Source organism: Heptranchias perlo, chromosome 11 (assembly GCF_035084215.1).
Source record: "Heptranchias perlo isolate sHepPer1 chromosome 11, sHepPer1.hap1, whole genome shotgun sequence".
NCBI classification, from domain to species: Eukaryota; Metazoa; Chordata; class Chondrichthyes; order Hexanchiformes; family Hexanchidae; genus Heptranchias; species Heptranchias perlo.
In genome coordinates this window covers 64,193,142-64,208,792 of record NC_090335.1, presented here as the reverse complement: position 1 = coordinate 64,208,792, position 15,651 = coordinate 64,193,142, and the positions used below count along the sequence as shown (strand labels likewise).

At 42.3% G+C, this 15,651-nt stretch overlaps 1 protein-coding gene across 6 annotated transcripts in view; it reads right to left on the bottom strand.

The window, feature by feature from the left end:
• Window positions 1–2,938: 2,938 nt before the first annotated feature.
• Window positions 2,939–15,651, bottom strand: part of cryzl1 (crystallin, zeta (quinone reductase)-like 1) — a 55,247-nt gene continuing 42,534 nt past the window's right edge. For 4 of the 6 annotated variants that reach the window (XM_067993254.1, XM_067993253.1, XM_067993252.1 and 1 more), the window contains 4 exons: window positions 15,103–15,221; window positions 8,131–8,228; window positions 4,292–4,387; window positions 2,939–3,914 (listed from right to left, as the gene is read on the bottom strand). In XM_067993254.1, the coding sequence (XP_067849355.1) occupies window positions 3,815–3,914; window positions 4,292–4,387; window positions 8,131–8,228; window positions 15,103–15,221 (413 nt within the window). In that variant the 3' untranslated portion in view covers window positions 2,939–3,814. Of the gene's footprint in view, window positions 3,915–4,290; window positions 4,388–8,122; window positions 8,229–15,102; window positions 15,222–15,651 lie in introns of those variants that run through there. The other 2 variants (XM_067993255.1, XM_067993257.1) reach the window with 2 other exon arrangements.

Below are 15,651 nucleotides of genomic sequence, written 5' to 3'. Positions count from 1 at the left end.
TTTTTACAATTCAAGATAACCCCCACCCACTTCCATCAATAATAATTTGGGTCTCCTAAATTCAGTTTATTTTAAAGCTACTCTTTCCTTGTTTTGTGCACTATGGCTGTGATAGATTGGTAAAGTACACATATAGTGACAATCTTAAAGGGTTTTGTATAAATCAGTTTGCAGAACTGTGTGGAGATACAGTGCATTATGTGCACTGCATTGCTGAATGGATAACCTAGAGTTGACACTTTTCTTGCTTTCCAATTTTCTCCTTTCCTCCCTTGTAGACTCCAGCAGTAATGGTTCACAGGCACTGACCATTCTCTTATACCTTGCCCAGGTGGCCATTTTTCATGTGAGCTTAGACAGTGTGTGGTGATAGGATATTTGACTGTGGCAGGCATCACCGCCAAGCTCAACTGTTTCCTTACACATCTACATACACATGGTTACTGGATTGTAAATGGAAGTGGGAAACTTGGCTGAATGTTTCCCTCCTTAACACAGGGATACTGAGGCCAATTGTAGCACCACGACCAACAGCCCCATTGAGAGCTGTAAATTGAACACAGCCAATAGAGTGAACATGGAACCTTCCTGGACTGTATGGCTTACTACCACATTGGACAGTTCACTTACCAATTCAGTTATTGAGCAAACCTGAATGGCATTTTTAAACATCGACAATCTTATCCTGGTCCTGAAATTCAGCATAACTAAAGTGCATAGTAAACATGGTATGATGGAATAAGGGAAAGCAAGCTAATTCACTGAATTGTAAATATCTTCAGCTCCCTATCAAGAACAGAATATTCAACATCATACACTGCAGCCATGAGATGTGGACAGTGTCAGGGAAGTTAAAGGTTGGATTTTACCATCGATTAGTGCTTCATTGCCAGCCATTCACGCTGTTATTTTGAGAAACTATCCACTGATGCTATATTAAGTTGTGAAGAAATGCGAAGCAACAAGAAAAATACTGGACCTCTTCCAACGGTGCCATTTACAGATTTGGCACAAGGAAGCTCTCAACAGCTAGAATAGTGTCATCTTCCATTTGTAAAACAGTCGAAACATCCATAATTTGAAAGAAAAGTAATATACAAAGCAATCAAGAGTTAATAACTTGAGGATTGATGGAATTCTTTAAAAAGCATGATAAGGAAGGAAATTATTTACAACAGTTGGGGCAGTTACAGGAAAATAATATCTCCACCCCATAACAGTTTAATTGTCAACATTTGTGAGAGAAAAAGCAGTACTGTTTATGCAAAAGAAATACTTAATTTGCCAGTGTTTTGCTCTTTCCCCCCCCTTCTCTTCTGAAGTGTCGACTCTTGCTGGGATACAATTCTGTAGGTGTATTTCTCTGGCACAGGTTATGTGCAATCTTTTCCTTTGCAGGAAAGGAATATGAGTGGTATGGTGATATATTTTTCCCCATATGAGCGATGCACCCCATGATGAAACATATGGGTGCATTGGCCCTTTAAATCAACGGTCCTTCAAGACTAGCAGATCTCCTTTGTGCCTGGCAATGGGAGCTGACAGAGCAGTTGCGTGTTAACATGGTTCTTCACTGCTTCCAGCGATCCATCTGTGCATAATTCAGTTTCCCTGACACGCAGGCGATGACAGAGAGAGGACATGAGATGTGTGGTGAGTAAGGCCTCTATCATTCATTCAGGATATGCTGCGGGAACAGTACCTTGGACACCCTTGTGAGGCTATCGAACCTCTTCCTGCACTATGTGGCAGTTCTTGGTACGCTGAAGTTTGCACTGACTGCTTCAGCTACTTTCCTCAATAGGGCCTGACTCAACTTCTTTACGAGGCTTCCTGTCCTCGATCCTCAATCAAGCATTCTAGTAACAGAGGTAAATGGGGGTTAAGGGGAAAAATATGTAGTGGCTGGAATCATATCTTATTCAACAATAGAGGTCAATAATTGCAGCCCTAGGACATTGCTGCACGATTTCCTCAAAGCAGTGTTTTCAGCCCAACCATCTTAGGTTGCTTCCTCAATAATCTTCCCTCTATCACAAAGTCAGGAGTAAAGCTGTTCACCAATAGTTCGACAGTGTTCAGTCCTACAGTCTCAATCACCATAAGGAACGAGCAGCAAGAACATGGCAACACCATCACCTCCAAGTCCCCCTCAAGTGACTTAAAAATAGAATGTCGTTCCTTCATCATCGCTTGGTCAAAATCCTGGAATTCCCTCCCTAACCCAGTTGTGGGAGCCCCCAAACAGCACAAGGAGTACATTGGTTCCGGCTGAGGCTCGATGGGCCGAATGGCCTCCTTCTGTGCTGTAATGATTCTATAAGTGGTTCAAGGAGAGCACCCACAACCATCTTCTTAGTGCAACTAGGGATGAGTAATAATTGCAGCTTTGCCGGCACCACCCACATATGGAGAAATATAAGAAAAATACAAATAGATGAGCCACATTTTACATGAGAGTGAGGAGGGCGAAGTTTGGGTGGTCTCTGGGCAACAAAGTAAAATTGCAAAAATTGCATTGTTTCAAACCCATTTTCATTTTCAAAACTGAAAAAACCCACAGCCACAACAAAGTATTGCAGATGGATTGCATATATATTTTAATCAAAATTTTACAATCTATTTTCCCCTTGGATTAGGTCAGTGTCAACTGCTCCAGAAAGCACACTTTTTCTGTTGTTGAGCCTTTTGTGTAGAATCCAATGCATCTGATCTTATTGACACAGCCAAAAAGAAAAGAAACTCTTGCAATCAGGCTTTCGAAAATTTCTATTCATTGTATATTGAACTTTCTATAATTGTCAGAGGCTGCTGGACCAATAGAATTACCTTAGCCTAAAACAGACAATGATTTTACTGAGATTAGAAGGGCCCAGGCCTGTGCAAACATGCTTGACTAAGCTTGTGCAGAGAATTATAAACAATCCACACTAACCAGTCTTGAAAGAAAAAGTTTATTTTAGATGGGACCGGCAGATACATTATAACTGTGGACAGGAGTTCTCGTGTACTGAGCCAAACGAGGATAACATAACCTCGCTTTGTTTTTGCTTTGTTAGAAGAGAGAAATACTGCATAGTGCTGTTTGAAATAGCTTTAAATTATCCAAGGTAAGAAATTAGTCTTTTGTTTCCAGGATAACTTGATAGTTAGGGAAATGTTAGATAGGAAGTGTTGCAGTATCATCTCACCAGTATAAGGTTCACCAGCAAATTCAGCACAGCTGATTCAACTATTACTTCAAGACCACCACATTATTGAGCTGACCTTGTTATCCTGCTGCAGTCCTATAGTCTAGTAATTCTGCCTAATTAGTTTCCGCCAACACTTGCAAGATCTGTCTCTCGTGACACCCACTGAATAATTTAAGCAATTTATCCATGTGCTTATCTTGATCAGGTAGTTTATATATTACAAGATGCTGAAAAAAATTGAGACTCTGAATAGATAATGTTTCCACTGTAGAAGAGGTATTGCAGCAAACTGAGACTGCGTATGTCACCAAACTAGTAAAATAAAATGAAAAGGCATATCTTCAGATGATAATATGATTCCAGAGGGTTTTAAAAGAATTCAAAATTAGTCTCGAGGTCAAGCTTGTGCAGTGAAGCACGTTCTTGTCATTACAAATGATAAGCTTTTCAGTAAGATACTGCACACTATAGCATTGTAAGTAAATAGGAGGAGGATATCTTAATGCTAAATTACTGAAGTGGAATTGAAGCAATCGATTTGCGCCAGAACAATACAGATGTTTCTGGAGTCAGCACCAGTCTTTTAGCTGTTCACAGAAATTAGTTATCATGACACTGTCTCAGAGCTGTACGACTTGCTTTTTCCTGACTTGTTTCTTCTGAACCATCTCCATGGCAACTGTGGCTTCATAGATTGGAATGGGTTCATCCAACTGAGGCCTGAAAAGAGACAAGCTGTTGGAAATGTCTAGACAGTGTGCAAAGTCTTCAAAATACCCTCTACATTTTTTTTCTCTCTTTGGGAGACAAGGCAAGCTAGATCTCCTGAAGCGTTTAGATAATTGACTATGGTTTTCAATATCTCATCACCAAACATGTATTTTAAATATAATCACACGTAACTAGTCAAACATTGAAGTCTGTGTTTTTGCGATGTGTATCCCAAGAGATATTGTGTAACACAATCATCTGTACATATATTTAACAAATGCAGCCAGGGCTTAATTCCAGGACTGAAAATTCCATTACCGATTTATTACACAACTGCCTTTCAAAGTGACACCAGGAACTGCCAGAGCAAATATTGAAATGTTTACCGGAAGATTCCACTGGACAGCTTCTCCATCACGTCCTTCAAAATATCTAGGCAACGGTATTCAGGCGTAATAAGCTGTATGCAATGAAATGTGGAACTGCACATGAATGTAAAACAATGCATAAAGAAAAATACACAAAATTCTCCCATCCATGTAACTTCCTTGTTTTCAAACGATTGTGTTTTTAAAATCAGACTGCCAACACTGGATGTTTTGTAATGACAGCTGTTTCACCATTTCAGAATTGTTGATATCTCATTTTTCCCTTTATTGGTCTGATTTGCATGGCCTAAACCTCAGTTTGACTATTATGAAAATCTTTAAATAATTTTTTTTCAAAAAAGGTCCCATTCTTTTGAATGGAATAGTGAAAAAAAAATACATAATGCACCTGGTCAGAAAAAGAAAAATATGCTGGTCCCATTAAAGAAAAAAATAAGCATGTTAAAATGCCAGTGCAGCACTCTTCAATGTTAAATTAAGTCAGTGGCTAGTTGAGCTTAAACAGACAATGAGAAAGGTCACAGGTTTGATCCCTGGTCTGTGCTGAGTTAGTTGATGTCAATGGAGGTGGAAGCAAATGTACTACAATTGGCTTCAATGAACTGAGTTATTGGGGCGGGGGCGGGGAGCTGGTTGTGAAATATAGGCCAGGGTTCCTGCTCCTGATAGCTATCCAGTCAATCCCAGCTGGAAGTGTGCGTGAGAGTATGTTGTGTGAGGATGGGTCTGGGCTTGGCTATGATGCTTCCTGCAATTGAACAGCCTGCTGCTCACCGTCTAGGCTCACACAATGAGAACGGGCACATGGGTACTGGCAAGCATAGAAAAATATCCCAGCAACAAACCAACACCTTCATGAGGGAGAGGAGAAAATTTGCAGAAAAGTGGGGAGAAATTGAGGCTAATGTAGCTAACTGTTAGTCTATTTAAAAAGATAAGTAGATTATGGAGCAAAGCCTTCAGGAATTATTATATTCTTTACAAAACAAGGATTTGCTGCCACAAAATGCACAACTTATAAATTGGCATTTCCATCATTGATACGAATAGAACAACAATAATCAGGGAGCTGATTTTAATTTGAACTAGTAATAGAACGGTTATAGATAGAAGAAGATTCAAAAATATTCTGATAATTTTACTGCATCTATATTTTCCATGTACACAAATAGTTTGGGTAATATCTGTCTCTGTATATCACCCCTCCCACCACAAATTTGTTATAGCTGAGACTTGAGACCAATTACACTACACGTTCTGAATACTAAATGGTTTTGGCTTCACAGCAACACAAAATGTGCAGTACAACTGAAGCCAAACCTGCCTCAGTTCAGCTTTGGACATCAGGTATGAAACTACATGGAGGAGGTAATTTCACAACACTTTGGCTTCACACTGGCCAGTTCAATCGTGAGAATTTTAAAGCTTAAAAAAAATCCCTGTGAGTGCTTAATGTTAATAGACATCCCACAAGACAGTCTGCTCATTACAATTATTATTGAAGTTTCACTAGCATTCGGACGCCAATGAGCAGAATTCTATGCATGCAGTTAAATACAATGCACCATGATCTAATTTTCTCCACGTCGAAGTGGTGTGGAGATGGCAGTGTATCTGAGTATCACAGAATCAAATTACAGGCATGGAACCATGCCATTTAAGTGAGTTGCCCAGGGTACTCTTTCCCCCCCTTTGTTTTACATTTGTTTACTTACCACAATGTATCACATTGGCATTGTATGATCAGCAAACACTTATGGGTGAGAACAGCTGCAAGCTTCAATCATTTTGCAGCTTCTTTATTAAATCACACATAGTTTAATAACTTCACTAGAATTACTGTTTCCCAGGTTCTCTCTCATCCTCGCTCACTACTCAGCTTTGGATACGGCTGCACTAATACATGGAAAACATTTTTTAAAGTTAGAAATTGTTTAAATGGTGAACTGATAGCTAAGTTGTTGCAATGATTCAATACAGTGCAGCTGCACCCATTTCTTCAACGCACAGCTTGCAGCTGTACTTGAGGGATTAATAAACACATCTGTGCATCTTGTGTGTTGGAGGATGCCAATGCGTGGAAAATAGCAAAGGCGTAAACTGGGCAAAGCTGGGGGAATCTTCGGACATTACAGGTTAGATGAACTAGATTGGACTTTCCTACTGTCTAATTCCAGAAGCATTCCAGATAACAGTTTGATTGAACACTCCACTGGGAGTTTTCAGATTTTTCTTCCCTTGTTAACACAGCACCAATGGTAGGGAGGTGCCTATGGTGCTGAAAGGAGGCAATGCAGGCAATTTGACCATTTAGTGCAAAAGGTACTGTTGATGGATAAGACTAACCTGAAATGAATCTCCAAAGTAGGAATTCTGCGCTGCCTAGAAATGACTGCAAGTGAAATTGGTGCTAAAAAGAAAGTAAAGTACCAAATGATACATAATCCAGTTTGAATAAAGGGTATACATTGGGAAAAAAATGAAACCCAATATTTACAGTTATAACTGGGCAACCAGTCTATTCACTAGCAACAGAGGGAATTGGCTAACTTACTTGAAGGTTGCAGTCTTTTTTTTTAAAACCAGGCGAAAAATATCATCCGTTGCCAGTGGAAATTTCAGCAGCAATGCCAATGTTAAACTTGTAACAGACCATACGGAGGGAAATTGAAGTCATGGTCAGGGGTAGCAACATAGAAAGAGTTCTATATTCCATTTGCCGAATCCTACACCTAGGGTTGCCAACCTTCCTGGACTGTCCTGAACTCTCCTGGAATTGAAGGGAGATATCCCGGACACTGCTGCAAGCAACCTCGGAGAAAATAGGAAGTAGAGATGATGGGCAATGCCAGTGCACAAATGAGGCGGCAGAGCTTTAACAGGCAGGATTGGAGGCTAATAGGCACGGGGTGGAGGCAAATTTCTGTTAATAGGTTAGGTTGCATTGAAGCCTGTGTCAGCACCGTTGGTGGTAAAGTTCCTAAACAGTAGCTGTTTGTATTTTGGCTACGGCAGTATCCACTTTGGAAAAGTACTTGTTGTAACTTTGTTATTCCAATCAGTTCCGTTTCCCATTTGCCCGCATTTTTGCTGCATCTTTTCTTAAGTCTGTAACCTACCAGTGAGGGAATTATCAGATCATTTTTGGGACTGAAGTGATTAGAAACCACAGCTTGACTTTTTTTTGCCCCACTGTTAACGCATTTTCTCCCCCTGTCGTTTTTCATTGAAGTGGAGGGTGGAATAGCATTTACATTCCCTCCCTTTAGCTCTCAGTGCCTGTGTGTGGCAGGGTTGCCAATCTTCTCTGATTACAGATGCCTGACTTGTTGAGTGCTTCCAGCATTTCCTACTTTTGTTTGAGATTATAAAGAATTGACCACCTTTGATTTCTCAGAGGTGGTGGGGGAATCAGGAAGTGCTACTCTCGGGGACAGTGGGAGAGCAGAGAGTGCACCTCCTGGGGTGGTAGGGAACCAGTCAGGAGGTACATGGGAAATTTTCCATATTCCAGACCGCACCTGCCAATGAGTAACAACATTTTTTATAAGCTAACGACAAGGGACTCAACCTTCATAATGCAAATGCAATAACATTTGCAAACTGCGGGCAAGTGTCACATGATCAAACCTCCAGGAATACATCCAACCAGAGTTGGCAACCTTACATATCAAAATTATTATTGTTTAAGGTGGGTTGTGAACACCAACAGGAAATATTGGCATGTATACTGTAAAGCTCTAGACCTAGTTATTCTATTCCTAAGGGTCATTGTTTAGTGTCTACTTAAGTGCCTCAAATCCTCCAAAGAGTGTCAGGAAAGGATACGCAGGTACCTTCCTTGTTGCATGTTTGACAGTTGCCACACTTCTTCGTTTAGGAAAGAAATGGTTGCTCCTTTATGAAATAGAAATCGACTATCAGGCGGATCCAGCTGTGAAAGTAGAAATAGATGAATTTAAAGAGATACCAAGTTATAATTTAGCAATAATGAAATCTACCATATACGGCTACTTTTTTGCATGCTCCAAACCTCTACTAAACTTTCTGCATGCTCTCCCAATGGCTTAGTTGGTTAAAGCAGTGAGTATTTCTGTTATACAGACCTGGATGGTCCCAGGTTTGATTTCGTGGTCTGTGCCAAGTTAGCTGATCTAATGGGATGGGAGTAGGGATGCTATAATTGGCCTTGGCACCCTTGAGTTAGAGGGGGAAATTGGTCATACTTCCCTCTCCTGATCACTATCCAGTGACCCTCGCTGGAAACGTGCGTGTGTACACCCTGTGTAAGTACAGGATTGGGCTTGGCTGCGGTGCCCTCCACACTCTCTGCTTCTATTACAACCATGACTACTCTTCAAAAGTACTGCATTGACTGTGAGAAGCATTTTGGGACATCCTAAGGTTGTGAAAGGCATTATATAAATGCAAGCTCTTTCTAGTTGCCCTTGTGAGTGGCTTGCTGGGCCATTTCAGAGGGCAGTTAAGAGTCAATCACATTGGTGTGGGACTGGAGTCACATATAGTCACAGGCCAGGTAAAGAGAGCAGGGTTTCCTTCCCTGGAAGACATTACTGAACCAGTTAGGGTGTTACAACAATCAGATAGCTTCATGGTCACTTTTTACTGTTACCAGCTTATTATTTTCAGATTTTTTAAACTGTCAAATCCTCACTGCCATGGTGGAATTTGAACTCATATTCTCTGGATTATTAGTCCAGTAACATAACCAATACACTTCTGTAGCCGCGTATATTTGCTTTATGCAAGAGTAACTGAAAACAGAGCATAGCAAACGCAACTTAAAACAAAAGTCTAGTGTCTGCATCTGAAATACAGGGGAACGTTGCCAAAAGATCAGTAACGGGGATGCCCAAAGTCTGAGAAAAGAGTGAGTGGGTGGAAGTGGGACGGGAACAAGATGAAAGGGACTACAGGAGCTAGACCCTCAATTGCAAGCAGAAGATCAGGATCTCAAGGGAACATTTATAGGAGTTAAAAAAAAAGTGGAAAAAAAATGTTTGCAAAAAACTTATCAGTTACATTTGGTTTATGTAGTACAAATAGCATCTTACTTAATAAATGATATTTTATATTCAATATGTTCATCCCAAAGGGCAGGGAAGAAAAAGGTAACATGGAAATTGGTTCCTTCTGTACTTACAAGCAACTAATTTGAGTTACATACTGTGCCAGTTAGTAGTGTTGTGGTTTTAATGCTGTTTTATTAAAAACTAGTTGTTCTCCTGTGGTGTTGCCCATGGAGAGCCAAGACCAAGTGCAGTATTCAGCTCAACCAGGGCTAGAATGTGGGGGAGGCAGGTGGGAGAGAAAGGGGAAAGAGAGGAGAGGAGAGAGGAGCAGAGAGGAGAGGAAGAAAAGTAGAGAGAATAGGAGGGAGGAGGGGATGAAAGGGACATTTAATTCTGTTCAGTGAAGTGTGGGATGGGGTGCCAGCCTTCCCTCCTATCAGGACAGTAAATTCTGTTTATCTGGGGTTGTGGTAGGAAGGTGATGTTCCACTGCTCTAGGACATATATAACAGATATCCACAACGTATACAACAACAACTTGCCTTTATACAGCACCTTTAATGTAGGAGCGTTATCAAACAAAATTTGACACCAAGCCACATAAGGAGACATTAGGACAGGATAGGTTTTAAAGAGCATCTTAAAAAGGAGAGAGGTAGAAAGGCAGAGAGGTTTAGGGAGGGAATTCCTGAGCTTAGGGCCTAGGCAGCTGAAGGCATGGCCGACAATGGTGCAGCGATTAAAATCGGGGATGTGCAAGAGGCCAGAATTGGTGGAGTGGAGAGATCTCGGAGGCTTGTAGGGCTGGAGGATATTACAAAGATCGGGTGGGGCGAGGCTATGGAGGGATTTGAAAAGAAGGATGAGAATTTTAAAAATCGAGGCATTGCTGGACCGGGAGGTCAATGTAGGTCAGCGAGCACAGAGGTGATGGGTGAACGGGACTTGGTGCGAGTCAGGAAACGGGCAGCAGCGTTTCGGATGAGCTCAAGTTTATGGAGGGTGAAAGATGGGAGGCTGGCCAGGAAGCATTGGAATCGTCAAGTTTAGAGGAACAGTTCTGGGGGAGGTGGGATCTATACCATCCGGATGGGTTGCACCTCAACAGAGCTGGAACGAATGTCCTCGCAGGGAGGTTCACTAGTTCTGTGGGGGAAGGTTTAAACTAATTTGGCAGGGGGATGAGCACCAGGATGCAGCACTAGAGAGGAGAAACAAGGTGCACAAAGGAGTGGGAGAAACAGATAGCACTAGAATAAGAAATAGTACAATATTAAGTGGGGTCAGACTAAGGGAGAATACGAGAAGGTCAAAGATTGGATTACAGTTCATGTGTGTAAACACACGAAGCGTGGTAAATAAGATTGGTGAGCTGCAGGTGCATATAGCCACATGGGAATATGATGTCGTGGGAATAACGGAGACCTGGCTCAAAAAAGGGCAGGATTGGGTACTAAATATTCCTGGATAGAAGGCGTTCAAGAAAGAGAGGGAAAAAAAGAAAGGGGAAGGGTGGCAGTATTGATTAAGGCGAAAATTACTCTGGAGTGCTGGAGAGGATGCCCTTGAGGGGTCAAGGACAGAATCTATTTGGTTAGAGTGAAGAAACAATAGAGGTGCCATTACACTACTGGGTGTATTCTATAGGCCACCAACTAGTGGGAAGGATAATAGGGGAGTAAATTTGCAGGGAAATTACGGAGAGGCGCAAGAACCAGAGCAGTGATAATGGGGGACTTCAACTATCCTAATATAGACTGGGATTGTAATAGTGCTAACGGCAAAGAAGGGGAAGAACTTCTGAAGTGTGTTCAGGAGAACTTTCTTGATCGGTATGTTTCCGGCCCAATGAGAAAGGAGGCATTGCTGGATCTGGTTCTGGGGAATAAGATGGATCAAGTGGAGCAAGTGTCAGAGGGGGATCATTTCAGGAACAGTGATCATAGTATCATAAGGTTTAGATTAGCTATGGAAAAGGACATGGAGCAATCTAGAGTAAAAATACTTAACTGGAGGAGGGCCAGCCTCTGACCTGCTCTTGTAGCCACAGTATTTATATGGCTGGTCCAGTTAAGTCACTGAGGGAAGTATGGGTGGAAATTGCGTCAGTACTGGCCACAATCTTTGAATCCTCCACAGACAAGGGGTGGTGCCGGAGGACTGGAGAATTGCAAATGTTACACCCTTGTATAAAAAAGGGATGTAAAGATAAACCCAGCAACTACAGGCCAGTTTAACCTCGGTGGTGGGGAAGCTTTTAGAAACAATAATCTGGAACAAAGTTAATAGTCACTTGGACAATTGTGGATTAATAAGGGAAAGCCAGCACGGATTTGTTAAAGGCCAATCGTGTTTGACTAACTTGGTTGAGTTTTTTTGATGAGGTAACAGAGAGGATTGATCAGCTCAATGCGGTTGATGTTATGTATATGGACATCAAAAATCCATATGGACATTGATAAAGTGCCACATAATAGGCTGGTCAATAAAATTGAAGCCCACAGAATAAAAGGGGCAGTGACAACATAGATATGAAATTGGCTAAGTAATAGGAAACAGAAGGTAGTGGTGAACGGTTGTTTTTCAGGCTGGAGGAAGGTATACAGTGGTGTTCCCCAGGGGTCGGTACTGGGACCATTGCTTTCCTTGATATATATTAATGACTTGGACTTGGATGTACACGGCACAATTTCAAAATATGTAGATGACATAAAACTTGGAAGTGTAGTAAACAGTGAGGAGGATAGTGATCGACTTCAAGAGGACATAGACAGGCTGGTGGAATGAGCGGACACATGGCAGATGAAATTTAAACACTGAGAAGTGTAAGGTGATACATTTTGGTAGGAAGAACGAGGATAGGCAATAAAAACTAAATGGTACAATTCTAAAGGGGGTGCAGGGACAGAGAGACCTGGGGGTATATGTGCACAGGCTGCTGAAGATGGCAGGACAGGTTGAGAAAGCATACAGGATCCTGGGCTTTATAGAGGCATAGAGTACAAAAGCAAGGAGGTTATGTTGAAACTTTATAAAATACTGGTTCGGCCACAATTGGAGTATTTGTCCAATTCTGGGGGGGCACCGCACTTTAGGAAGGCAGTGAAGGCCTTAGAGATGGTGCAGAAAATATTTACTAGAATGGCTCCAGGGATGGGGGACTTTAGTTACGTGGATAGATTGGAAAAGCTGGGATTGTTCTACTTCGAGCAGAGAAGGTTGAGAGGAGTTTTGATTGAGGAGTTCAAAATCATGAAGGGTTTAGACAAAGTAAATAAAGAAAAACTGTTCCCGCTGATGGAAGGGTCAAGAACCAGAGGACACAGGTTTAAGGTGATTGGCAAAAGAGCCAAAGGCAACATGAGAAGAAACTTTTTTAAAATTGCAGTGAGTGGTTAGGATCTGGAATGCACTGCCTGAAAGGGTGGTGGAAGCAGGGTCAATTGTGGCTTTCAAAAAGGAATTAGATGGGTACCTGAAGGAGAAGAATTTTCAGGGCGACGGGGAAAAAGCGGGGGGAGTGTGACTAGCTGGATTGCTCTTGCAGAGAGCTGGCGCAGACTCGATGGGCCAAACGGCCTCCTTCTGTGCTGTAACCATTCTATGATTCGCATGGATGAGGGTTTCAACAACAGATGAGCTGAGGCATGGGCGGAGACAGGCAATGTTATGGCAGTCGAAGTATGCGGTCTTGGTGATGGAGCGGATATGGGGTTGGAAGCTCATCACAGGGTTCAACAGGTTGCAAATGGTCTGGTGCAGCTTCAGTGGCCAGGGAGAGGGATGGGGTTGGTGGCTAGGGAACGGAGTTTGTGGCAGAGACCAAAGACAATGGCTTCGCTCTTCCCAATATTTAGTTGGAGGAAATTTCTGCTCATCCAGTACTGGATATTGGCCAAGCACGGTGACAAATCAGAGGCAGCAGAGGGGTCGAGAGAGGTGGTGGTGGTGGTGAGGTAGAGCTGGATGTCGTCAGCATACATGTGGAACCTGACGTCATGTTTTCGGATGATGTTGCCAAGGGGCAGCAGGTGATTCTCTGGCTCCGACTAGGTAGACAGGAATGGAACCAGGTGAGCGCAGTCCCACTGAGCTGGACGACGGAGGAGATGCGTGGGAAAGGATGGTGTGGTCAACCGTGTCAAAGGCTGCAGACAGATCGAGAAGGATGAGGAGAGATAGTTTACCACGGTCACAGTCACATGGGATGTCATTTGTGACTTTGATAAGGGCTGTTTCAGTACTGTGGCGGGGCGGAAACCTGATTGGAGGGGTTCAAACATGGAGTTGCGGGACAGATGCTCACGGATTTGAGAGGCGACAATACGTTCAAGGACCTTGGAGAGGAAAGGGAGGTTGGAGATGAGGTGGTAGTTTGCAAGGACAGAGGGGTCAAGGGTGGGTTTTCCGAGGTGGCGTGGGGGTGAAGATGGCAGATTTGAAGGGGAGGGGGACAATACCTAAGAGAGAGCCATTAACAATATTAGTTGATATGCGGGCCAGGAAGGAAAGTTGGGTTGTCAGCAGTTTGGTGGGAATAGGGTCAAGGGAGCAGAAGTTGGGTCTCATGGACATGTTGAGCTCAGAGAGAGCATGAGGAGAAATAGGAGAGAAATTAGAGAAAGATGCGAGTTCAGTGCTAGGGCAGGGGGGAAAACCTTCATTTTTGGCTTGGTGGGCTAGGGGAAGGGAGGGAAACGCCAGAGGCAGTTGAACAGATGGTCTCAATTTTAGTGACAAAGAAGTCTGTAAGTTCCTTGCACTTCTTGTTGGAGGGGAGGGTGGAGGGGGCAGGGGAGAGGGGTTAAGAAGACGGTTTGTAGTGAAGAGAAGCCTGGGATCATCTTTGCATTCCAGGGTGATCCTGGAATAATGAGCAGTTTTGGCAGAGGAGAGCAGGACCCGATAGTGCTTTATGTGGTCCAGCCAGATCTGACGATGAATGGCTAAACCAGTTGTCCGCCATAAGTGTTCAAGTCTGCGTCCCTTGCACTTAAGGGGCGGAGATGAGGGCTGTGCTGGGGGAATGACCAGGGTGAGAGAGAGCAATGGTTTTACTGGGGACAAGGGGCATCAATAGTGGAGGTGAGGGTACGATTGAGCAGATCGGTAGCTGCAGAAATGTCATGGCGAATGGAGGGCTAAAGGCTAGACAGTTGGTAATTTGAAAGTGCCGTTGTAAATGACTTGGGGGAAAGAGTTTTTTTTTCCAGGGGAGGACACAGAAGGAAGTGGGGTTGGGAGGATATTGTATGGGAGACTAGAACACAAAAAATATTTTCAGTGAGTCTTGTGTATTCCCTTTAAAAAAAACCTGTTAAAACAAGCTAAGATATTAAGTTAAGCAGAACACTGGAAATTAAGAAGGAATTCCTGTTTTATGAGACACACCTGCATGTAAGGCCCAGCCCCTGTACTTGCAAGTTACAAAACAGACATAGAAATATGACTTATACATCAGGATTTATTGTTTATAGGTTTCACCTTCTGCGTTGGTAATTGAAGTATATTTGGATTAAAAAAAATCAGAAGATATGAAACCAAACCCTCCAATTTTTTTCATTCTGACTTACCATATAATTTTAAAACAGTTCTGTAACTTAATAGCTGGGTTTCAATTATCTCTCTACATGAACTAAAAGTAAGACAAAGGAACTTTTGGGAACTACACGGGTGATCTGATTTCATATGAAGTTTCATGTTCTGTATACCAGTGAACAGTGCAGCATTGACAAGTTACAAAAGAACTGTTATGGTGTAAGCTTCCAGGACTACCTGCAGATTCTCCTCTGTTGTTACCCAGTGACTTGCAACAGCCAGAAGACTGAGGATGTCATGTTTATGTGGGAGATGCTGTTTGACAGTTGGATCATCTTCCTTGCTGTAGAGCTGTACTGTAACATAATAAAATATCAAATGTACATTGTTTATACCACCGCAGCTTAACACATAAGAGCAGATAAATTAAACTAAAATAACAAGGTTTGATTCACTTTTTAAGCACTAAGACTATTTTGCGAGTGAAATTCCCCCATTGATAACTTTAGCAAAAAAGTTGACATGAGTAGAAAATGAGATTTCCTGTTTTGTATTCATGCTAACTTGTGGTAAAATTCCAGAAAGGAGGAATTCCACTTTCTTTGTTTGCAACATCAAACTTAACCATTATAAAAACCTACAATAATCATAGAATCATAACGGCACAGAAGGAGGCCATTCGGCCCATCGAGTCTGCGCCGTCTCTCGGCAAGAACAATCCAGCTAGTCCCAGCAGTGTTTTTTTTTGAAGTCTGTATCTAATTCGTAAGAACACATACTAAAGCT